Source organism: Oncorhynchus clarkii, chromosome 6 (assembly GCF_045791955.1).
Source record: "Oncorhynchus clarkii lewisi isolate Uvic-CL-2024 chromosome 6, UVic_Ocla_1.0, whole genome shotgun sequence".
NCBI classification, from domain to species: domain Eukaryota; kingdom Metazoa; phylum Chordata; class Actinopteri; order Salmoniformes; family Salmonidae; genus Oncorhynchus; species Oncorhynchus clarkii.
Genome location: NC_092152.1, coordinates 88,648,608 through 88,674,818, shown reverse-complemented (window position 1 = coordinate 88,674,818; position 26,211 = coordinate 88,648,608). Strand labels below are relative to the sequence as shown.

The 26,211-nt window shown below is 44.5% G+C and overlaps 1 protein-coding gene across 1 annotated transcript in view; it reads right to left on the bottom strand.

Annotated features, from left to right (window-relative positions):
• Positions 1–23,076, bottom strand: part of LOC139412480 (otogelin-like) — a 116,023-nt gene extending 92,947 nt beyond the window's left edge. The window contains exons 1-11 of the mRNA XM_071159270.1: positions 23,043–23,076; positions 22,678–22,732; positions 17,839–18,073; positions 14,782–14,880; positions 14,432–14,589; positions 12,756–12,877; positions 8,844–9,052; positions 7,753–7,883; positions 4,961–5,067; positions 787–896; positions 62–187 (exon numbers count right to left, since the gene is read on the bottom strand). Of these exons, the coding sequence (XP_071015371.1) occupies positions 62–187; positions 787–896; positions 4,961–5,067; positions 7,753–7,883; positions 8,844–9,052; positions 12,756–12,877; positions 14,432–14,589; positions 14,782–14,880; positions 17,839–18,073; positions 22,678–22,716 (1,336 nt within the window). The 5' untranslated portion in view covers positions 22,717–22,732; positions 23,043–23,076. The remainder of the gene's footprint in view (positions 1–61; positions 188–786; positions 897–4,960; positions 5,068–7,752; positions 7,884–8,843; positions 9,053–12,755; positions 12,878–14,431; positions 14,590–14,781; positions 14,881–17,838; positions 18,074–22,677; positions 22,733–23,042) is intronic.
• Positions 23,077–26,211: the final 3,135 nt, after the last annotated feature.

The window sequence follows — 26,211 nt, the reverse complement described above, 5'->3', positions numbered from 1 at the left end:
TAATGTAAAGAGTATTACAAAGTAAAGTAACTGTAATCACCAACAGGAGAGTAAGTCTCACCGTCGGGACAGTAGCATCCGTCTAGACACTGCAGCTTGTTGTCGATACACATTCTGTCCACGTTACAGGACACAGGGCAGCAGGTGATGCACTCCTTATACTGCAGACCTGGAGGGCACGGCATCGCTGGGGAACACAGGAAGTGACACCGTGAGACAGGATGTAGCATCACAAGACAGGAAGTGACATTAGCGGGACTTGAAGTGATATCACGAGACAGGATGTAGCATCACAAGACAGGAATTGACATTAGCGGGACATGAAGTGATATCACGAGACAAGAGGTAGCATCACAAGACAGGAAGTGACACCGTGAGACAGGAGGTAGCATCACAAGACAGGAAGTGACACCGTGAGACAGGAGGTAGCATCACAAGACAGGAAGTGACATTAGCGGGACATGAAGTGATATCACGAGACAGGATGTAGCATCACAAGACAGGAAGTGACACCGTGAGACAGGATGTAACATCACAAGACAGGAAGTGACATTAGCGGGACATGAAGTGATATCACGAGACAGGAGGAAACATTACAAATGTTTGACATTAAATTTGTCTTGTGGTTTGTTTCGTGTAATTACATACCATGTGACTTGAAGGAATAATATTTTTTGGGGGGGCAACAAGCCAACTGAAACGGCACTTAATTTTATCTACACTAAAACTAACTACAGTGTATCCTGCCTGCGGGTATGGGTAAATAACGTTATGAAGGGTACCTACCACACTGTGGTATGTGAGTCCTCCAGTCCGTCAGTGGGTGGTCGGCGTGGGCACAGACCCGGGCATACTCTGTGAACACCTGGCATACCACATCACCGTTGGGACCCGACCTTCATTCAGGGCAAGATAAAAAAAACAGAATACAACGCTTTCACTGAACAGAAGCCAAAGACAGGTCGGCAGGAAGACAGGATGTTACACTGAACAGAGGCCAAAGACAGGTCGGCAGGAAGACAGGATGTTACACTGAACAGAAGCCAAAGACAGGTCGGCAGGAAGACAGGATGTTACACTGAACAGAAGCCAAAGACAGGTCGGCAAGAAGACAGGATGTTATACTGAACAGAAGCCAAAGACAGGTCGGCAGGAAGACAGGATGTTACACTGAACAGAAGCCAAAGACAGGTCGGCAGGAAGACAGGATGTTACACTGACCAGAAGCCAAAGACAGGTCGGCAGGAAGACAGGATGTTACACTGAACAGAAGCCAAAGACAGGTCGGCAGGAAGACAGGATGTTACACTGAACAGAAGCCAAAGACAGGTCGGCAGGAAGACAGGATGTTACACTGACGTTTACAACACGTACTAAACACTTACAGTGGAAGGGATGTAGTTTACAGGAAGGGGTGTAGTTTACAACACGTACTAAACACTTACAGAGGAAGGGATGTAGTTTACAACACGTACTAAACACTTACAGAGGAAGGGATGTAGTTTACAACACAGACAAAACACTTACAGAGGAAGGGATGTAGTTTACAACACAGACAAAACACTTACAGTGGAAGGGATGTAGTTTACAACACAGACAAAACACTACAGTGGAAGGGATGTAGTTTACAACACGTACTAAACACTTACAGAGGAAGGGATGTAGTTTACAACATGTACAAAACACTTACAATGGAAGGGATGTAGTTTACAACACAGACAAAACACTTACAGAGGAAGGGATGTAGTTTACAACACGTACTAAACACTTACAGTGGAAGGGATGTAGTTTACAACACAGACAAAACACTTACAGAGGAAGGGATGTAGTTTACAACACGTACTAAACACTTACAGAGGAAGGAATGTAGTTTACAACACGTACAAAACACTTACAGAGGAAGGGATGTAGTTTACAACACAGACAAAACACTACAGTGGAAGGGATGTAGTTTACAACACGTACTAAACACTTACAGAGGAAGGGATGTAGTTTCAACACAGACAAAACACTTACAGAGGAAGGGATGTAGTTTACAACACGTACTAAACACTTACAGTGGAAGGGATGTAGTTTACAACACATACAAAACACTTACAGTGGAAGGGATGTAGTTTACAACACAGACAAAACACTTACAGTGGAAGGGATGTAGTTTACAACACGTACTAAACACTTACAGAGGAAGGGATGTAGTTTACAACACAGACAAAACACTTACAGTGGAAGGGATGTAGTTTACAACACAGACAAAACACTTACAGTAGAAGGGATGTAGTTTACAACACAGACAAAACACTACAGTGGAAGGGATGTAGTTTACAACACAGACAAAACACTTACAGAGGAAGGGATGTAGTTTACAACACGTACTAAACACTTACAGAGGAAGGGATGTAGTTTACAACACAGACAAAACACTTACAGAGGAAGGGATGTAGTTTACAACACAGACAAAACACTACAGTGGAAGGGATGAAGAAGTTTCCATTTTGCAGTTTTCATCACGTACAAGAATGATTCTAGAAATTTTCCTAGTTGTAGTATTTGTAGACTAGTTATTACTAACAGACAGAGGTCGTTGGTGACTAGTTATTATTAACAGACAGAGGTCGTTGGTGACTAGTTATTACTAACAGACAGAGGTCGATGGTGACTAGTTATTACTAACAGTCAGAGGTCATTGGTGACTAGTTATTACTAACAGACAGAGGTCGTTGGTGACTAGTTATTACTAACAGACAGAGGTCGTTGGTGACTAGTTATTACTAACAGTCAGAGGTCGTTGGTGACTAGTTATTACTAACAGACAGAGGTCGTTGGTGACTAGTTATTACTTACAGAGGTCATTGGTGACTAGTCAGTACTTACAGACAGAGGTCGTTGGTGACTAGTTATTACTAACAGACAGAGGTCGTTGGTGACTAGTTATTACTAACAGGCAGAGGTCGTTGGTGACTAGTTATTACTAACAGAGGTCGTTGGTGACTAGTCAGTACTTACAGACAGAGGTCGTTGGTGACAAGTTATTACTAACAGACAGAGGTCGTTGGTGACTAGTTATTACTAACAGACAGAGGTCGTTGGTGACTAGTTATTACTTACAGAGGTCGTTGGTGACTAGTCAGTACTTACAGACAGAGGTGACTAGTTATTACTAACAGACAGAGGTCGTTGGTGACTAGTTATTACTAACAGACAGAGGTCGTTGGTGACTAGTTATTACTAACAGAGGTCGTTGGTGACTAGTTATTACTAACAGACAGAGGTCGTTGGTGACTAGTTATTACTAACAGACAGAGGTCGTTGGTGACTAGTTATTACTAACAGAGGTCGTTGGTGACTAGTCAGTACTTACAGACAGAGGTCGTTGGTGACAAGTTATTACTAACAGACAGAGGTCGTTGGTGACTAGTTATTACTAACAGACAGAGGTCGTTGGTGACTAGTTATTACTTACAGAGGTCGTTGGTGACTAGTCAGTACTTACAGACAGAGGTGACTAGTTATTACTAACAGACAGAGGTCGTTGGTGACTAGTTATTACTAACAGACAGAGGTCGTTGGTGACTAGTTATTACTAACAGAGGTCGTTGGTGACTAGTTATTACTAACAGACAGAGGTCGTTGGTGACTAGTTATTACTTACAGAGGTCGTTGGTGACTAGTCAGTACTTACAGACAGAGGTCGTTGGTGACTAGTTATTACTAACACACAGAGGTCGTTGGTGACTAGTTATTACTAACAGACAGAGGTCGTTGGTGACTAGTTATTACTAACAGACAGAGGTCGTTGGTGACTAGTTATTACTAACAGACAGAGGTCGTTGGTGACTAGTTATTACTAACAGTCAGAGGTCGTTGGTGACAAGTTATTTCTTACAGAGGTCGTTGGTGACTAGTTATTACTAACAGAGGTCGTTGGTGACTAGTTATTACTTACAGACAGAGGTCGTTGGTGACTAGTTATTACTTACAGAGGTCGTTGGTGACTAGTTATTACTAACAGACAGAGGTCGTTGTAGACTAGTTATTACTTACAGACAGAGGTCGTTGGTGACTAGTTATTACTAACAGAGGTCGTTGGTGACTAGTTATTACTAACAGACAGAGGTCGTTGGTGACTAATTATTACTAACAGACAGAGGTTGTTGGTGACTAGTTATTACTAACAGAGGTCGTTGGTGACTAGTTATTACTAACAGAGGTCGTTGGTGACTAGTTATTACTAACAGACAGAGGTCGTTGTAGACTAGTTATTACTTACAGACAGAGGTCGTTGGTGACTAGTTATTACTAACAGAGGTCGTTGGTGACTAGTTATTACTAACAGACAGAGGTCGTTGGTGACTAGTTATTACTAACAGACAGAGGTCGTTGGTGACTAGTTATTACTAACAGACAGAGGTCGTTGGTGACTAGTTATTACTAACAGAGGTCGTTGGTGACTAGTTATTACTAACAGAGGTCGTTGGTGACTAGTTATTACTTACAGACAGAGGTTGTTGGTGACTAGTTATTACTTACAGACAGAGGTCGTTGGTGACTAGTCAGTACTTACAGACAGAGGTTGTTGGTGACTAGTTATTACTTACAGACAGAGGTCGTTGGTGACTAGTCAGTACTTACAGACAGAGGTCGTTGGTGACTAGTTAAACTTGGACAGAGGTCGTTGGTGACTAGTTATTAATTACAGACAGAGGTCGTTGGTGACTAGTTATTACTAACAGACAGTGGTCGTTGGTGACTAGTTAAACTTGGACAGAGGTCGTTGGTGACTAGTTATTAATTACAGACAGAGGTTGTTGGTGACTAGTCAGTACTTACAGACAGAGGTCGTTGGTGACTAGTTAAACTTGGACAGAGGTCGTTGGTGACTAGTTATTAATTACAGACAGAGGTCGTAGGTGACTAGTCAGTACTTACAGACAGAGGTCGTAGGTGACTAGTCAGTACTTACAGACAGAGGTCGTTGGAGCAGCTAGCCATGTAAGACAGAGGACTGACAAACTCATGACAGCCTGTAAATGGTTCCTCCAGAAGCATTGCACACACCTCCTCCACTTTCTGTCACGGTGAAAACAAAGTAAGCACAAGGTCCAAGTTTACCTCACACAAACCCAGAACAGGAAATAAATCACACAAACCCAGAACAGGAAATAAATCACACAAACCCAGAACAGGAAATTAATCACACAAACCCAGAACATGAAATTAATCACACAAACCCAGAACAGGAAAATAAGCACACAAACCCAGAACAGGAAATTAATCACACAAACCCAGAACAGGAAATTAATCACACAAACCCAGAACAGGAAATTAATCACACAAACCCAGAACAGGAAATTAATCACACAAACCCAGAACAGGAAATTAATCACACAAACCCAGAACACGAAAATAAAGAACACAAACAGAGTTAGAGTAGTTCAATTTAGGATAATTAAATCTTAAAAAGTGTTTAAGATTCAAAAATGTCCTTTTTAAATAATTGTGGGCCCTCAGGTAGAGACTGAGAACCACTGGTCCAAGCAGAGACTTGGCAGATAGCAGCACCAGAGATGTCTTCTTAACACAATCACTACCTGTATGTGAGGTTAAGGTCAGGGTTATTCACTACCTGTATGTGAGGGTTAAGGTCAGGGTTATTCACTACCTGTATGTGTGGGTCAGGGTTATTCACTACCTGTATGTGAGGGTTAAGGTCAGGGTTATTCACTAACTGTATGCGAGGTTAAGGTCAGGGTTTTTCACTACCTGTATGTGTGGGTCAGGGTTATTCACTACCTGTATGTGAGGGTTAAGGTCAGGGTTATTCACTACCTGTATGTGAGGTTAAGGTCAGGGTTATTCACTACCTGTATGTGTGGGTCAGGGTTATTCACTACCTGTATGTGAGGGTTAAGGTCAGGGCTATTCACTACTTGTATGTGTGGGTCAGGGTTATTCACTACCTGTATGTGAGGGTTAAGGTCAGGGTTATTCACTACCTGTATGTGAGGTTAAGGTCAGGGTTATTCACTACCTGTATGTGTGGGTCAGGGTTATTCACTACCTGTATGTGAGGGTTAAGGTCAGGGTTATTCACTACCTGTATGTGTGGGTCAGGGTTATTCACTACCTGTATGTGTGGGTCAGGGTTATTCACTACCTGTATGTGTGGGTCAGGGTTATTCACTACCTGTATGTGAGGTTAAGGTCAGGGTTATTCACTACCTGTATGTGTGGGTCAGGGTTATTCACTACCTGTATGTGAGGGTTAAGGTCAGGGTTATTCACTACCTGTATGTGAGGTTAAGGTCAGGGTTATTCACTACCTGTATGTGAGGGTTAAGGTCAGGGTTATTCACTACCTGTATGTGTGGGTCAGGGTTATTCACTACCTGTAAGTGTGGGTCAGGGTTATTCACTACCTGTATGTGAGGGTTAAGGTCAGGGTTATTCACTACCTGTATGTGAGGGTTAAGGTCAGGGTTATTCACTACCTGTATGTGAGGTTAAGGTCAGGGTTATTCACTACCTGTATGTGTGGGTCAGGGTTATTCACTACCTGTATGTGTGGGTCAGGGTTACTCACTACCTGTATGTGTGGGTCAGGGTTATTCACTACCTGTATGTGAGGGTTAAGGTCAGGGTTATTCACTACCTGTATGTGAGGGTTAAGGTCAGGGTTATTTACTACATGTATGTGAGGTTAAGGTTAGGGTTATTCACTACCTGTATGTGTGGGTCAGGGTTATTCACTACCTGTATGTGAGGGTTAAGGTCAGGGTTATTCACTACCTGTATGTGAGGTTAAGGTCAGGGTTATTCACTACCTGTATGTGAGGTTAAGGTCAGAGTTATTCACTACCTGTATGTGAGGTTAAGGTCAGGGTTATTCACTACCTGTATGTGTGGGTCAGGGTTATTCACTACCTGTATGTGAGGGTTAAGGTCAGGGATATTCACTACCTGTATGTGAGAGTTAAGGTCAGGGTCAGGGTTATTCACTACCTGTATGTGAGGGTTAAGGTCAGGGTTATTCCCCACCTGTATGTGTGGGTCAGGGTTACTCACCAGTAGTATGTGTGGGTCAGGGTTACTCAACAGTAGTATGTGAGGGTCAGGGTTACTCACCAGTAGTGTGTGAGGGTCAGGGTTACTCACCAGTAGTATGTGTGGGTCAGGGTTACTCACCAGTAGTATGTGTGAGTCAGGGTTACTCAACAGTGGTATGTGAGGGTCAGGGTTACTCAACAGTAGTATGTGAGGGTCAGGGTTACTCACCAGTAGTATGTGAGGGTCAGGGTTACTCAACAGTAGTATGTGTGGGTCAGGGTTACTCACCAGTAGTATGTGTGGGTCAGGGTTACTCACCAGTAGTATGTGTGGGTCAGGGTTACTCACCAGTAGTATGTGTGGGTCAGGGTTACTCACCAGTAGTATGTGTGGGTCAGGGTTACTCACCAGTAGTATGTGAGGGTCAGGGTTACTCACCAGTAGTATGTGAGGGTCAGGGTTACTCACCAGTAGTATGTGAGGGTCAGGGTTACTCAACAGTAGTATGTGTGGGTCAGGGTTACTCACCAGTAGTATGTGTGGGTCAGGGTTACTCACCAGTAGTATGTGTGGGTCAGGGTTACTCACCAGTAGTATGTGTGGGTCAGGGTTACTCAACAGTAGTATGTATGGGTCAGGGTTACTCACCAGTAGTATGTGTGGGTCAGGGTTACTCACCAGTAGTATGTGAGGGTCAGTGTTACTCACCAGTAGTATGTGTGGGTCACGTGAGGCGCAGGACGAGGGGAACATGAAGGGCACCATGGGACACCTGACCTGGTGAAGCTCCTCCTCCACCCAGCTGTTCCCAAACATGGACAGGTCCTCCGTCACCACACCTGTATGGGAAGACAGGCGGTGCACAGCAGAACGTTACCACCGCTACAAGATGTTGTTCCAGCCCTACTTCTAACACACCTGATTGTAGCAGTAAGGTGCTCTTCAGGACCTTGATCAGCTGATTGTAGCAGTAAGGTGCTCTTCAGGGCCTTGTTCAGCTGATTGTAGCAGTAAGGTGCTCTTCAGGACCTTGATCACCTGATTGTAGCAGTAAGGTGCTCTTCAGGACCTTGATCACCTGATTGTAGCAGTAAGGTGCTCTTCAGGACCTTGATCACCTGATTGTAGCAGTAAGGTGCTCTTCAGGACCTTGATCAACTGAATCAGGTGTGTTACAGCTGAGATGGAGCAAAAGCCTGCACCCCTGTGAGCTTTCCAGAGGGAGGGGCCACCATTACTGGATCTGACCTGTGACTGTCCTCTCTTTCTCTGTTCTTACCGTAGCTGGTCTTTAGGTCATCCTCTACTGTTCTCTCTTTCTCTGTTCTTACCATAGCTGGTCTTCAGTCCCTCCTCTACTGTTCTCTCTTTCTCTGTTCTTAACGTAGCTGGTCTTCAGTCCCTCCTCTACTGTTCTCTCTTTCTCTGTTCTTACCGTAGCTGGTCTTTAGGTCATCCTCTACTGTTCTCTCTTTCTCTGTTCTTACCGTAGCTGGTCATCAGTCCCTCCTCTACTGTTCTCTCTTTCTCTATTCTTACCGTAGCTGGTCTTCAGGTCATCCTCTACTGTTCCCTCTTTCTCTGTTCTTACCGTAGCTGGTCATCAGTCCCTCCTCTACTGTTCTCTCTTTCTCTATTCTTACCGTAGCTGGTCTTCAGGTCATCCTCTACTGTTCCCTCTTTCTCTGTTCTTACCATAGCTGGTCTTTAGGTCATCCTCTACTGTTCTCTCTTTCTCTGTTCTTACCGTAGCTGGTCTTTAGGTCATCCTCTACTGTTCTCTCTTTCTCTGTTCTTACCGTAGCTGGTCTTCAGGTCATCCTGTACGTCTGCGTTGAAGTTGCCACACAGACCGCAGGTCCTGCCCACCCACTCTGGGCTGAGCTTGATGTAGACAGAGCCACTGTGTCCGTCCCAGGCCAGGGTGAAGCCATGTTGTTGGGTCACCAAGACATAGCGGGAGATCCTCTCCAGCTCCACGTCATGGATGTGGTGAGGCAGCTGGACACTGCATGGTGGGAGGAGGAGAGAAGGAAGACGGGAGGAGAGGAGGAGAGGAGGACAGAAGGAGGAGAGAAGGATGGGAGGAGGGGATGAGGAGAGAAGGACGGGAGGAGGAGAGAAGTAGGGGAAGAGGAGAGGAGGAGGAGGAGGAGGTCCGGGAGGAGGAGGAGAGGAGGATGGGAGGAGGAGAGAAGGACGGGAGGAGGAGAAAAGGAGGAGAGGAGGACGGGAGGAGAAGGACGGGAGGAGAAGGACAGGAGGACAGGAGGACAGGAGGAGGAGAGAAGGCGGAGAGGATGAGAGGATGAGGAGAGAAGGAGGAGAGGAGGACGGGAGGAGGAGAGAAGGAGGGGAGGAGGAGAGGAGGAGGAGAGGAGGATGGGAGTAGGAGAGAAGGAGGAGAGGAGGAGAGAAGGAGGGGAGGAGGAGAGGAGGAGGTGGAGAAGAGGAGGTGGAGAGGAGGACGGGAGGAGGAGAGAAGGATGGGAGGAGGAGAGGAGGATGGGAGGAGGTGGAGAGGAGGACGAAGAGAGAAGGAGGAGAGGAGGATGGGAGGAGGAGAGAAGGAGGAGAGGAGGATGGGCGGAGGAGAGAAGGAGGAGAGGAGGATGGGAGGAGGAGAGGATGAGAGGAGGAGGAGAGGAGGAGAGGAGAGGGTAAAATCAGTCAACCAGGGTTCTCTAAGTGTGTACAGTCGTGGCCAAAAGTTTTGAGAATGGCACAAATATTTATTTTCACAAAATTTGCTGCTTCAGTGTCTTTAGATATTTTTGTCAGATGTTACTATGGAATACTGAAGTATAATTACAAGCATTTCAACAGTGTCAAAGGCTTTTATTGACAATTACATGAAGTTGATGCATGGAGTCAATATTTTCAGTGTTGACCCTTCTTTTTCAAGATCTCTGCAATCCGCCCTGGCATGCTGTCAATTAACTTCTGAGCCACATCCTGACTGATGGCAGCCCATTCTTGCATAATCAATGTTTGGAGTTTGTCAGAATTTGTGGGGTTTTGTTTGTCCACCCGCCTCTTGAGGATTGACCACAAGTTCTCAATGGGATTAAGGTCTGGGGAGTTTCCTGGCCATGGACCCAAAATATCGATGTTTTGTTCCCCGAGACACGTAGTTATCACTTTTGCCTTATGGCAAGGTGCTCCATCATGCTGGAAAAGGCATTGTTTGTCACCAAACTGTTCCTGGTTGGTTGGGAGAAGTTGCTCTCGGAGGATGTGTTGGTACCATTCTTTATTCATGGCTGTGTTCTTAGGCAAAATTGTGAGTGAGTCCACTCCCTTGGCTGAGAAGCAACCCCACACATGAATGGTCTCAGGATGCTTTACTGTTGGCATGACACATGACTGATGGTAGCGCTCACCTTGTCTTCTCCGGACAAGCTTTTTTCTGGATGCCCCAAACAATTGGAAAGGGGATTCATCAGAGAAAATGACTTTACCCCAGTCCTCAGCAGTCCAATCCCTGTACCTTTTGCAGAATATCAGTCTGTCCCTGATGGCTTCTTTGCTGCCCTTCTTGACACCAGGCCATCCTCCAAAAGTCTTTGCCTCACTGTGCGTGCAGATGCCTGCCTGCTGCCATTCCTGAGCAAGCTCTGTACTGGTGGTGCCCCGATCCCGCAGCTGAATCAACTTTAGGAGACGGTCCTGGTGCTTGCTGGTTTTCTTGGGCGCCCTGAAGCCTTCTTCACAACAATTGAACCGCTCTTCTTGAAGTTCTTGATGATCCGATAAATGGTTGATTTAGGTGCATCCTTACTGGCAGCAATATCCTTGCCTGTGAAGCCCTTTTTGTGCAAAGCAATAATGACGGCACGTGTTCCCTTGCAGGTAACCATGGTTGACAGAGGAAGAACATTGATTCCAAGCACCACCCTCCTTTTGAAGCTTCCAGTCTATTCGAACTCAATCAGCATGACAGAGTGATCTCCAGCCTTGTCCTCGTCAACACACACCTGTGTTAACGAGAGAATCACTGACATGATGTCAGCTGGTCCTTTTGTGGCAGGGCTTAAATGCAGTGGAAATGTTTTTTGGGGGATTCAGTTCATTTGCATGGCAAAGAGGGACTTTGCAATTAATTGCAATTCATCTGATCACACCTCATAACATTCTGGAAGTGCAAATTGCAAATTGCCGTCATACAAACTGAGGCAGCAGATTTGTGAAAATGTAATTTTGTGTCATTCTCAAAACTTTTGGCCACGATTGTAGGTCTTTCATTCACTCTTATTCTGGACCTCAATTAGTTGAGACAGACCAGGAGTTGGACACCTGAAAGCCTGCACACCCACTACCTCTCTTCCAGTTCGGGTCAAGACCAAGACCGGGAGAGGGACGAGGGGTCTGAGACCAAGTTGTCACAGTTTCTGTTCGATTTGATTAGTTACCGCTGGACGGCACCCTTACCTTGTTTTCTAGTTTCCACGGTTACCCTGATCATTACTTATTGGTTTCACCTGTGGTTAATTACCTTCTCTGTTCAACAGGTTCCTCTGTTGTCCTGTATCTGTGCTTAGGTCTCGTGTTTTGTTTAGTTTACTCTTGTGCTTTTGCCTTGTTTTCCGTCAAGACTTGAAGTAAAAGATCTGGATGTACCCTTATCTCTGCTTGCTGTGTTTCACTGCGTCTGGGTTCGAGTTCGTACCAGCATTATTGTAACACAAGTCAAGAACGATGCAAGTCCAATTTCAAGACCACGGTTGTAAATGCGTCAAATCACCATGATAACAAGATCTCAAAATGTCCAGTATTTCTGTGGTCATATTTCAGAAGAACAAATGCACTCTTTAGATATTCTGAATGGTGATGAAATGGATGCTGAGGACAAACAGAGAGACACTCTACACATAATCACTAACCCACTGATTTAATTTGATTTGAAACAGGTCTATAACAGATGAAAAGACTTAAGTAGATGCCATCTCCCCCCCTGGTCTCCTCTTACTAAATAGAGCTGTGAAACAATGTCTTATCGACCAGCCAATCAAGGACATTCTGACCACCGCCTCAATGTTTGAGGATATTTTTTCAACAACAGTAAAGGACTGTAATGTTATGAGTAAAGTAGAAAGCCCAGGCAGGTTTCTATAGTCGATGAGATATTGTGTCATGAAAGGAGTGTGGATATTTGGCCATGGCGAAGAGGTTTTATGGGCCGACTGAATGAGAGCTGGTAATTATATGATTTTCACTCCGGTGGCTCCGGTTGGACTCGGCAAGAAATTACGAGACCTCGTTGTTCGAGACTGAGTCAAGACCGAGTAAAAACACAGAGACAAGACCTCAATATGTTGTCTGGAGACCAGACTCACTACAACACTGCCTGAGTTATATAGACACAACGGGACAAGACCTCAATATGTTGTCTGGAGACCAGACTCACTACAACACATTGTGATGTCACAACGGAGACCAGACTCACTACAACACATTGTGATGTCACAACGGAGACCAGCCTCACTACAACACATTGTGATGTCACAACGGAGACCAGACTCACTACAACACATTGTGATGTCACAATGGAGACCAGACTCACTACAACACATTGTGATGTCACAACGGAGAGCACTTCATTTTAACACCTTTCTCAGCTCTTATTTTACATCTGCTTATAAAACATTTATTAAACAAACCTGTAATCAATCAATCAACCAATCAATCAGTCGATCAAATCAATTGATTACCTCTGTCCCTTGAAGGTAACTTTGGTCCTGTGCAACCGGATCTCTCCTTCCCAGGGCAGGAAGAGACTAACTGACCGCGTGCAGGAGTAGGGAGAAGAGCGGCAGTCTGGGTCATTGTGGACCTGTAAAATCAACAGAATAGACTATTTATTCATTTATAAAACATTTTAGTTAGTTAGTTGATAATTACAAATAAGTAAATACAAGAAATAAAATACAGAGACATTTAGATCAACGACATCGCTACCGTACACAACATGAACCGAGAAACAAGTGACCAGACCGAACAACAACAATTGATTTGATCGACTGATTGATTGGTTGATTGATTGATTACAGGTTTGTTTAATAAATGTTTTATAAGCAGATGTAAAATAAGAGCTGAGAAAGGTGTTAAAATGAAGACCAACAGTCCCCCCACATCCCCCCCACACACACACCCCACCCCCCACACCCACCACAATTCCAGAAACGTAAAACCCCAGGGCATTCCCAAATCATTTGAACATTTTTTACCAGGAGCCCCCCTGAGGGCACAGTGAGCAATTTGGGGATTGAATGGTCTTGAATGGTCTTGAATGATCTTGAATGGTTAGTGTGGGGTGCAGTTCAATTCTACGGGGGTTGCTCGATTCGATTCATATGTTGGACCAAACTCTGGTCCACGACACACGGAGAGGTCTCTCTCCCATGAGGCGCGAGGGATTGGTTTATCAGTCATTTTAAACAGCAGATCATTTAATTGTGAGACCAGTCCCTGTTTACTACTATGAATAAATAATGAGTGGATTGGATGGATACACCGTTGTGCCCCCCCCCCCCATATGCCCACAAGGCAGAACGCAGCTAGAAGTCAAAGGAAAAGGAAGTTCCAGGTAAAGTTGTTTCTTATTCTAGTTTTCTCCTGGAGCGACTTCCTCTCGGTTACTCAGCTTGTTTTTTAGGAACAAAGTCGAGGTTTGTTGCGGACGGTTGAGATGCATTGTGGGTAATTGCAGTAGCCTAACGGTAATTGACATAAATTAGTCCAGTAATGAGATGGCTTTCAGTTAATCTTCAGAGCAAATATTACCCTGAGGCCAAGACTGTACTCTTCTACTCTAAGACTGTACTGAGAACCGCCAACCCTTAGAAACACTGTGAGATGAAGAGCAGCTCTGGGAATGATACTCATGGGGAGTGGAAATCCTGGCTAGCCGATGAGGAATAAAATCACTGATATTCAGCATTTCAGTCAATAAGAATTGAAAATCAAATTGTTTTATTTCATACAAAGCACTCACTGTTGAAGCCCAAGTTGAGCCTTCCATATCAAGTCATAGTCCCCATATTTCCTTTAAAGCCAAGTTGAGCGTTCCATATCAAGTCATAGTCCCCACATTTCCTTTAAAGCCAAGTTGAGCGTTCCATATCAAGTCATAGTCCCCACATTTCCTTTAAAGCCAAGTTGAACCTTCCATATCATAGTCCCCACATTTCCTTTAAAGCCAAGGTGAGCCTTCCATATCAAATCATAGTCCCCACATTTCCTTAAAAGCCAAGGTGAGCCTTCAAGTCATAGTCCCCACATTTCCTTTCCAACCCTGTATTCGTTATACACCTACTAGACCAGATATGGATCTGTGAAATGCTACTGAGAGTCATGCTCTATGCTGGTAAATATGCAGCGGCATTACCTGTATGAGAATGCTGGCCTGGCTGGTGTCTTCACAGTCTCTCAGCAGAGTGTAGGTACATCTCCCAGGAAAGTGATAGTACAGCCCATCAAATGTCTCGTAGTTATACTGGCCCCACGACCGACACGTCATCTCCCTCTCAAATCCTGGGTTAGGAACTGCACAGACAAACAGACAGACAGACAGACAGACAGGCAGACAGGCAGACAGGCAGACAGACAGTTGGAGGGTGAATGGGGAATGTGTTGGTAGAACAGTCCATACAATTCCCAATGAATGCTGTCTGTCATCCCTCACTTCAACCATCTGTACCCCACGCCAGATGAAGCTCTGGATAGAAGACTGTTAACCTGTTTGGCATCGTGTTCCAGTAGCTTGGTATAAACTGCAGTCACATGACTCAGGATGGACACACTGACCTCCATTCAGACAAGGAAACGAACAGGGATCTGAAACACAATCACATTCACATTCACAGAGAGTTTTATTTCCATGAAGATATTGAAGATAATTTGATGAATTCTCTAATGATAGCAATATAAAGCCCTTCTTATTAAAATATAAAGCCCTTCTTATTTGTACCTTGTCAGCTCGGGGGTTTGAACTTGCAACCTTCCGGTTACTAGTCCAACGCTCTAACCACTAGGCTACCCTGCTGGCCCAGCCTCCACCTTCCTCCCTCCCCCTCCGTTCATCCCTTTCTCCTTCTTTCTCTTCTTCTCCTTCTACCTGACATTTATATCAGTTCTTCTTCTACCTGACCTTTATATCAGTTCTTCTTCTACCTGACCTTTATATCAGTTCTTCTTCTACCTGACCTTTACATCAGTTCTTCTTCTACCTGATCTTTATATCAGTTCTTCTTCTACCTGACCTTTATATCAGTTCTTCTTCTACCTGACCTTTATATCAGTTCTTTTTCTACCTGATCTTTATATCAGTTCTTCTTCTACCTGACCTTTATATCAGTTCTTCTTCTACCTGACCTTTATATCAGTTCTTCTTCTACCTGACCTTTATATCAGTTCTTCTTCTACCTGACCTTTATATCAGTTCTTCTTCTACCTGACCTTTACATCAGGTTTTCTTCTTCTACCTGACCTTTATATCAGTTCTTCTACTACCCGACCTTTATATCAGTTCTTCTTCTACCTGACCTTTACATCAGTTCTTCTTCTACCTGACCTTTATATCAGTTCTTCTACCTGACCTTTATATCAGTTCTTCTACTACCCGACCTTTATATCAGTTCTTCTTCTACCTGACCTTTACATCAGTTCTTCTTCTACCTGACCTTTATATCAGTTCTTCTTCTACCTGACCTTTATATCAGTTCTTCTTCTACCTGACCTTTACATCAGTTCTTCTTCTACCTGACCTTTACATCAGTTCTTCTACCTGACCTTTACATCAGGTCTTCTTCTTCTACCTGACCTTTATATCAGTTCTTCTACTACCCAACCTTTATATCAGTTCTTCTTCTACCTGAACTTTACATCAGTTCTTCTACCTGACCTTTACATCAGTTCTTCTTCTTCTACCTGACCTTTACATCAGTTCTTCTTCTTCTACCTGACCTTTATATCAGTTCTTCTTCTACCTGACCTTTATATCAGTTTTTCTTCTACCTGACCTTTATATCAGTTTTTCTTCTACCTGACCTTTATATCAGTTCTTCTTCTTCTACCTGACCTTTATATCAGTTTTTCTTCTACCTGACCTTTACATCAGTTCTTCTTCAACTACCTGAACTTTACATCAGTTCTTCTTCTTCTACCTGACCTTTATATCAGTTCTTCTTCTACCTGACCTTTATATCAGTTCTTCTACTACCCAACCTTTATATCAGTTCTTCTTCTACCTGACATTTACATCAGTTCTTCTTCTTCTACCTGACCTTTACATCAGTTCTTCTTCTACCTGATCTTTATATCAGTTTTTCTTCTACCTGACCTTTACATCAGTTCTTCTTCTACCTGACCTTTATATCAGTTCTTCTTCTACCTGACCTTTATATCAGTTCTTCTACTACCCAACCTTTATATCAGTTCTTCTTCTACCTGACATTTACATCAGTTCTTCTTCTTCTACCTGACCTTTACATCAGTTCTTCTTCTACCTGACCTTTACATCAGTTCTTCTTCTACCTGACCTTTATATCAGTTCTTCTTCTACCTGACCTTTACATCAGTTCTTCTACTTCTACCTGACCTTTACATCAGTTCTTCTACTTCTACCTGACCTTTACATCAGTTCTTCTTCTTCTACCTGACCTTTATATCAGTTCTTCTTCTACCTGACCTTTACATCAGTTCTTCTTCTACCTGATCTTTATATCAGTTTTTCTTCTACCTGACCTTTACATCAGTTCTTCTTCTACCTGATCTTTATATCAGTTCTTCTTCTACCTGACCTTTACATCAGTTATTCTTCTTCTACCTGATCTTTATATCAGTTCTTCTTCTTCTTCTACCTGACCTTTATATCAGTTCTTCTTCTACCTGACCTTTATATCAGTTCTTCTTCTTCTACCTGACCTTTACATCAGTTCTTCTTCTACCTGACCTTTATATCAGTTCTTCTACTACCCGACCTTTACATCAGTTCTTCTTCTACCTGATCTTTATATCAGTTCTTCTTCTACCTGACCTTTATATCAGTTCTTCTTCTTCTACCTGACCTTTACATCAGTTCTTCTTCTACCTGACCTTTATGTCAGTTCTTCTTCTACCTGACCTTTACATCAGTTCTTCTTCTACCTGACCTTTACATCAGTTCTTCTTCTTCTACCTGACCTTTATGTCAGTTTGTCTTCTTCTACCTGACCTTTATATCAGTTCTTCTTCTTCTACCTGACCTTTACATCAGTTCTTCTACCTGACCTTTACATCAGTTCTTCTTCTACCTGACCTTTATATCAGTTTTTCTTCTACCTGACCTTTATATCAGTTCTTCTTCTACCTGACCTTTACATCAGTTCTTCTTCTACCTGACCTTTATATCAGAGCTAAGCCTGAGTGGCTAGCACCTATAGCTGCAGCTCCTCATCTCATCTTGCCCTGGCAACATATGTGGTCTGAGGAGGGAGGGAAAGAGGGACAGATGGAGAGTGGTGGTAGGACCTGGCCCTGTTAACCTGTTAACCCAGCCGTATTATAGACGTACTCATTAGAGACCCCCTTAGACTAAGCTGGGCTGGACAAAAGGGGCTCCGCCTCATCTCTCTTAGTGTCTGTTGTAGAGAGGTGACTCAGGCCAGACAGAGGGGGTAATTGTTCTTGGAAAAGATGGGAAGTTTGGGAGAGGGATGTTAACCTTGCACATTTAGATTCAAACATCCTACGGGGTGTTTACACAATCTCTTCTGTCCATAAATGGCTTTTCCCACCTAACATGCAGTGGCCTACCTGTTGGTCTACGCAGGCCTACTGATGACCTCAGTGCTTTCTTTGAGTCTGAAGATGAATCGACTACAGTTGTGTTGAAGTAGTGGACTGAAGATCTGCCAACTGAAGATGACTTGACGGATGATTGGTTGACGGACGAAGAGTTGGATGAAGATGAGTGAACTGAGGAGACGTTGGTTGACGTGTTGGCTAGTGATGCATTGGTTGCTAATGGATCTGCAGTTCTATGAAGTTCCTTTGGGGAAAGATTTGAAAAGAAAGAACAAGTAAATACAATATAATTATCTGCAACGTTCACTCAGAAGAGACAGTCATTTAATCCTATAGCTGTACGAGCCTGTCCTGACTTGACCAGAGTCCTGCTTGCCAGACTCAGCAGCTGTCTGAGCCTGTCCTGACTTGACCAGAGTCCTGCTCACCAGACTCAGCAGCTGTCTGAGCCTGTCCTGACTTGACCAGAGTCCTGCTCGCCAGACTCAGCAGCTGTCTGAGCCTGTCCTGACTTGACCAGAGTCCTGCTCGCCAGACTCAGCAGCTGTCTGAAAGAGTCTAGTCCTGACTTGACCAGAGTCCTGCTCGCCAGACTCAGCAGCTGTCTGAGCCTGTCCTGACTTGACCAGAGTCCTGCTCACCAGACTCAGCAGCTGTCTGAGCCTGTCCTGACTTGACCAGAGTCCTGCTTGCCAGACTCAGCAGCTGTCTGAGCCTGTCCTGACTTGACCAGAGTCCTGCTCGCCAGACTCAGCAGCTGTCTGAGCCTGTCCTGACTTGACCAGAGTCCTGCTCACCAGACTCAGCAGCTGTCTGAGCCTGTCCTGACTTGACCAGAGTCCTGCTCACCAGACTCAGCAGCTGTCTGAGCCTGTCCTGACTTGACCAGAGTCCTGCTCGCCAGACTCAGCAGCTGTTTGAGCCTGTCCTGACTTGACCAGAGTCCTGCTCGCCAGACTCAGCAGCTGTCTGAAAGAGTCTAGTCCTGACTTGACCAGAGTCCTGCTCGCCAGACTCAGCAGCTGTCTGAGCCTGTCCTGACTTGACCAGAGTCCTGCTCGCCAGACTCAGCAGCTGTCTGAGCCTGTCCTGACTTGACCAGAGTCCTGCTCGCCAGACTCAGCAGCTGTTTGAGCCTGTCCTGACTTGACCAGAGTCCTGCTCGCCAGTCTCAGCAGCTGTCTGAAAGAGTCTAGTCCTGACTTGACCAGAGTCCCGCTCGCCAGACTCAGCAGCTGTCTGAGCCTGTCCTGACTTGACCAGAGTCCTGCTCGCCAGACTCAGCAGCTGTATGAGCCTGTCCTGACTTGACCAGAGTCCTGCTCGCCAGACTCAGCAGCTGTCTGAAAGAGTCTAGTCCTGACTTGACCAGAGTCCTGCTCGCCAGACTCAGCAGCTGTCTGAAAGAGTCTAGTCCTGACTTGACCAGAGTCCTGCTCGCCAGACTCAGCAGCTGTCTGAAAGAGTCTAGTCCTGACTTGACCAGAGTCCTGCTCGCCAGACTCAGCAGCTGTCTGAAAGAGTCTAGTCCTGACTTGACCAGAGTCCTGCTCGCCAGACTCAGCAGCTGTCTGAAAGAGTCTAGTCCTGACTTGACCAGAGTCCTGCTCGCCAGACTCAGCAGCTGTCTGAAAGAGTCTAGTCCTGACTTGACCAGAGTCCTGCTCGCCAGACTCAGCAGTTGTTTGAAAGAGTCTAGTCCTGACTTGACCAGAGTCCTGCTCGCCAGACTCAGCAGCTGTTTGAAAGAGTCTAGTCCTGACTTGACCAGAGTCCTGCTCGCCAGACTCAGCAGCTGTCTGAAAGAGTCTAGTCCTGACCAAATATATTAAATGTTATCATTTACATATGGAGAGTCTAGTCGGTGTTTGAGAGAGTGAAGAATGGGTCATTCCCAGAAAACCAAAACTAAGCTCTTTGTAACAGAAGCTGATTCTCTTTAATTAACCGTGTTAAAGTTTCCTGAGTTTAATAACGAATAGCCAGGCTCTTAGGTGACAGATGTAATACTGAGTTGATTAAATGTTTGACATCGAAACGTTTTATAGTACAATCGTACGTTTTGGTTTCACAAAATTCCTGTGAGATTTACAGTAGGCTACGTTGGTGCCAAATCAGAGTCTGGAGTGATTTGATAAAGAGATACAGAATTCCAGGTAGAATAATTCTAGAATGAGTAGAAGCCCTTCTACTGAGAGAATGTTGGCTTCAAATCAATCATCTACAATGTTATGATAAAGAGTTACAGAATTTCAGGTAAGCAGAATCCTCATGACTAGAGGTGAGAGAAGAGAACTGTCATCCACCCCCAATAACAGCTACAGAGCACGACACTCTTATAGAAACAAAGGGTTGTTCAGAGGTTATTTGAAGTGAGCAATGGTCAATATCTATGCAGTGGTGGAATAAGAACCCAATTGTAATACTTGAGTAAAAGTAAAGATAGTATTTGGTTTTAAGTATACTTAAGTATCAAAAGTAAATGGAATTGCTATGTTCCTGTCCTGCTAGCCATTCAAAATGTAAAGAGTACATTTGGGTGTCAGGGAAAATGTATGGAGTAAAAGTGCATTATTATTTTTTAGGAATGTAGTGAAGTAAAAGTAAAAGTTGTCAAAAATATAAATATAGTAAAAAGTATAGATACTCCAAAAAATGACTTAAGTAGTACTTTAAAGTATTTTCACGCTTCTAACCAGCCTCAGCCCCAGCCTCCATCTCTACCCTGTCCCCAGCCCCAGCTTCTCCCCAGCCCCAGCCTCCATCTCTACCCCGTCCCCAGCCCCAGCTTCTCCCCAGCCCCAGCCTCCATCTCTACCCCGTCCCCAGCCCCAGCTTCTCCCCAGCCTCAGCCTCCATCTCTACCCCGTCCCTATGCCCAGCCACAACCTCCATTTCTACCCCGTCCCCAGCCCCAGCTTCTCCCCAGCCTCAGCCTCCATCTCTACCCTGTCCCTATCCCCAGCCACAACCTCCATCTCTACCCCGTCCCCAGCCCCAGCTTCTCCCCAGCCTCAGCCTCCATCTCTACCCTGTCCCTATCCCCAGCCACAACCTCCATCTCTACCCTGTCCCCAGCCCCAGCTTCTCCCTAGCCCCAGCCTCCATCTCTACCCTGTCCCCAGCCCCAGCTTCTAACCAGCCTCAGCCCCAGCCTCCATCTCTACCCTGTCCCCAGCCCCAGCTTCTCCCCAGCCTCAGCCTCCATCTCTACCCTGTCCCCAGCCCCAGCTTCTCCCCAGCCCCAGCTTCTCCCCAGCCCCAGCCTCCATTTCTCCCCAGTCACAGCCCCAGCCTCCACCTCTACCCCAGCTTCTACCCAGCTTCAGCCTCCACCCCATCCCTAGCCTCCACCTCTACCCCTTCCCCAGCTTCTACCCAGCTTCAGCCTCCTCCCCATCCCAATCCCCAGCCTCCACCTCTACCCCATCCCCAGCTTCTACCCAGCTTCAACCTCCACCCCATCCCTATCCCCAGCCTCCACCTCTACCCCATCCCCATCTTCTACCCAGCTTCAGCCTCCACCTCTACCCCATCCCCAGCTTCTACCCAGCCTCAGCCTCCACCTCCACCTCTACCCCGTCCCCATTCCCATCTTCTACCCAGTCTCCACCCCATCCCCATCCCCAGCACACCCTCCACTTCTCCCCATCCCCAACCCCAGCTCCTCCCCAGCCTCAGCCTCCACCTCTACCCCATCCCCAACCCCAGCTTCTACCCAGCATCCACCCCATCCCTATCCCCAGCACAGCCTCCACCTCTACCCCTTCCCCATCTTCTACCCAGCCCCAGCCACAGCCTCCACCTCTACCCCTTCCCCAGCTTCTACCCAGCCCCAGCCACAGCCTCCACCCCATCCCTATCCCCAGCCCCAGCATCCACCCCATCCCTATTCCCAGCCTCCACCTCTACCCACATCCCCAGCTTCTACCCAGCCTCAGCCCCAGCCCGGACACCTGAGCCCTCCAACCTCTGCTTTCATCTCCCAGACCAGACCAGACCAGACCAGGGACAAAGGCACAGAGAGAGAGAGGAGAGAGGAGGGGCTGGCTGAGCTGCGTTTGCATTATTAACCATTGATTATTAGGAACATCATTGTGAACAGAGAGCTGAGTGAGAATTACTGATCGTACAACAGCAGATGTATCTGTCTCCTTGTAATGACTCTCAACAACATGCAGTTATCATGTTGCAGCTCAATTATGGAACACGTGATGTCATCAAACTGAGACATTGCTTGTTAGAACAGGAACTACAGATTATAGAACCGATAGAACAGTTGCACGTTAGGCTCTTGGGATGTAGCTGAGTTTGGATTGAAAATAAATGGTCATTAGGACCAAGGGACAGTATGAGAACTAAACTGTGTGACCCCAGCTAGTGTGAGTTTTCTACATTGTTTACTAACCTATATAGAAGCCTAAACTATGGTTTCTCACAGAGAAACACTGTCATGGAACATGTTATCTAATGGGAGTAGTTTGTAGATATGGGTAAGACATCTTGTGACTCTAATGGAGTGTACAGATCATGTACAAATTGCATTTTGTTATACTTGACCATAGGTACACTAGTAATGTTACAACATAAATAAAATGTATTTTATATTAAAAAATGGTAATACACATAGAAATATTTGTACACATTTCCTCCAATTTAATCTAATGCACAGACACTACAAAACAAGCTTGGGGTCTTTATGTACTGAAAGATATCCAGGTATATTTCTGTATTTTTCTGTGAATGAAAAGCTCAGGGTCATTAGTTGTGATTTCTGGTGTCTGTGCCTGACATATTTAACGTGCTCTATCAATGCTGCGTTTCAAAACAGCGGCTCCGCTCTCCTACCTGTCCTCTTTGGGAAGCGGTATCCCATTTCGCCAGCATTATACTGCTGCTTTTGCTGTTGGGAGAAAGAGAGAACAAGGAAAGGTTTGTTCCTAGCAGGTAATCAGCACTTGTGTTGGTCAGGAAAAAGAACCGCGGCGCAAAAAGACTAGGACCTTTTCTCTGACATCAACAGAATCCGAGGCTGAAAATGTCTACTGTGTGACTACAACTCAGACAATAAACACAACACTCAATACATTCGCAATGAAAATCGTCTCAAAATGACAGTGTAATAACGTCTTCATTGTTTTTTTTAAAATTATAACATAATAATAATAGTACATTATTTTACAAATGAATTATACATGATTTATGAAACTCACTTATCGTGCCAGTTTGTTATATTCACTGCGTCTATGCCCCACGAAATGTGCGCTGAAATAAATGAGTAAAACAATAAAGGGAAGTGATGAGTGATCGAAATGATTAAAAGGTCCAATAAAACCTTTCTGAATAACTCGATAATACGACATCAGAATATCAGAATGTGAGAAGAATCACCGACAAAAAGTACGTACAGTTCTACACATATAACAGGTGCGCAAATATAGCGTCCATAAAAGTGCATTACAATATTCTGCATCTATGATACTGAAAAACATTTGGCTAGTTGTATTCCTGCAACAACAAAAAAACTTGTAATGCAAATTAATGATTAAATGGTAAGAAACTGAGAGAAAAAAATTACTTCACAAATAAAACAAAATATATAACCATGAATTGTCTCGGTAGATTATTCTAAGAGTAGGACAGGAGGCTAAGCCACTTCAAAAATGAACACGGGATTTACCTTGATAAATTAGAATAAAATAGAACGATAAAAAATGCAAAAATCTTTTCCTGCTCAAAATTAAATTAGGATCCATTCGTGATTCATACAACCCACGGTCTTTGGAATCGCTTTCTCCCCCGCCAGGTAAAATGGAATTTAGCTGCACCATCGATACATTTTTTCTGATACCATGTGGATAATTTCCTCCTCACAGATTTCCTCTCCTTCTCTCTCTTTTTCCATTCGGGTTATTCCGGAGGAGCATCCTTGCTACTTGGATAGGCACCAGCCGCTCCTGCTCATTTGCATAATATATGCAGGGATGGCAGGTAAACTAGAGGCGCGAGGACAGAGATGGACCCGGGTTCTGAGGTGGTGCAATATTTTGTAAACCACTTTAACATCCAGTGGGAAAGTATGGTTAAATGCGCTTCTAATTTGTGATGTTTGATAGATCGCCTATAGGACCCAGACTATAAATTCAGTATGCCTAATTTTGAAAAAGTAAACATTCAACAAATCAAATATTATTTGTATCACAAGCCATAGGAAAGTGTTTTTGTTTTAAATCTAGGCTAAATGTGTTTCTAAATGTTACATTTAAGGCACTTGAGATTTTATTTTTTACACCTGATAGTGTTGCATATCTGAAACGTCTACAGCTATTCCTGCCGGTAACAACTCATCTACTGCCTCGACAGCGCCCTCGCGTGTTCAATATGTCAGTCCATTATATTATTGCTGTGCAACATGCAGTGGGAGAGAGAGAGAAAGTTGGGTGAGACAGGGGCGCAGCACCTTCTACAACACATATATATATCAATGAATTGGCGCGGGCACTAGAACAGTCTGCAGCACCCGGCCTCACCCTACTAGAATCTGAAGTTAAATGTCTACTGTTTGCTGATGACCTGGTGCTTCTGTCACCAACCAAGGAGGGCCTAGATCTTCTGCACAGATTCTGTTAGACCTGGGCCCTGACAGTAAATCTCAGTAAGACCAAAATAATTGTGTTCCAAAAAAGGTCCAGTCGCCAGGACCGCAAATACAAATTCCATCTAGACACTGTTGCCCTAGAGCACACAAAAAACTATACATACAGTGCCTTGCGAAAGTATTCGGCCCCCTTGAACTTTGCGACCTTTTGCCACATTTCAGGCTTCAAACATAAAGATATAAAACTGTATTTTTTTGTGAAGAATCAACAACAAGTGGGACACAATCATGAAGTGGAACGACATTTATTGGATATTTCAAACTTTTTTAACAAATCAAAAACTGAAAAATTGGGTGTGCAAAATTATTCAGCCCCTTTACTTTCAGTGCAGCAAACTCTCTCCAGAAGTTCAGTGAGGATCTCTGAATGATCCAATGTTGACCTAAATGACTAATGATGATAAATACAATCCACCTGTGTGTAATCAAGTCTCCGTATAAATGCACCTGCACTGTGATAGTCTCAGGGGTCCGTTAAAAGCGCAGAGAGCATCATGAAGAACAAGGAACACACCAGGCAGGTCCGAGATACTGTTGTGAAGAAGTTTAAAGCCGGATTTGGATACAAAAAGATTTCCCAAGCTTTAAACATCCCAAGGAGCACTGTGCAAGCAATAATATTGAAATGGAAGGAGTATCAGACCACTGCAAATCTACCAAGACCTGGCCGTCCCTCTAAACTTTCAGCTCATACAAGGAGAAGACTGATCAGAGATGCAGCCAAGAGGCCCATGATTACTCTGGATGAACTGCAGAGATCTACAGCTGAGGTGGGAGACTCTGTCCATAGGACAACAATCAGTCGTATATTGCACAAATCTGGCCTTTATGGAAGAGTGGCAAGAAGAAAGCCATTTCTTAAAGATATCCATAAAAAGTGTTGGTAAAAGTTTGCCACAAGCCACCTGGGAGACACACCAAACATGTGAAAGAAGGTGCTCTGGTCAGATGAAACCAAAATGGAACTTTTTGGCAACAATGCAAAACGTTATGTTTGGCGTAAAAGCGACACACCATCCCCACTGTCTAACATGGTGGATGGCAGCATCATGGTTTGGGCCTGCTTTTCTTCAGCAGGGACAGGGAAGATGGTTAAAATTGATGGGAAGATGGATGGAGCCAAATACAGGACCATTCTGGAAGAAAACCTGATGGAGTCTGAAAAAGACCTGAGACTGGGACGGAGATTTGTCTTCCAACAAGACAATGATCCAAAACATAAAGCAAAATCTACAATGGAATGGTTCAAAAATAAACATATCCAGGTGTTAGAATGGCCAAGTCAAAGTCCAGACCTGAATCCAATCGAGAATCTGTGGAAAGAACTGAAAACTGCTGTTCACAAATGCTCTCCATCCAACCTCACTGAGCTCGAGCTGTTTTGCAAGGAGAAATGGGAAAAAATGTCAGTCTCTCGATGTGCAAAACTGATAGAGACATACCCCAAGCGACTTACAGCTGTAATCGCAGCAAAAGGTGGCGCTACAAAGTATTAACTTAAGGGGGCTGAATAATTTTGCACGCCCAATTTTTCAGTTTTTGATTTGTTAAAAAAGTTTGAAATATCCAATAAATGTCGTTCCACTTCATGATTGTGTCCCACTTGTTGTTGATTCTTCACAAAAAAATACAGTTTTATATCTTTATGTTTGAAGCCTGAAATGTGGCAAAAGGTCGCAAAGTTCAAGGGGGCCGAATACTTTCGCAAGGCACTGTATCTCGGC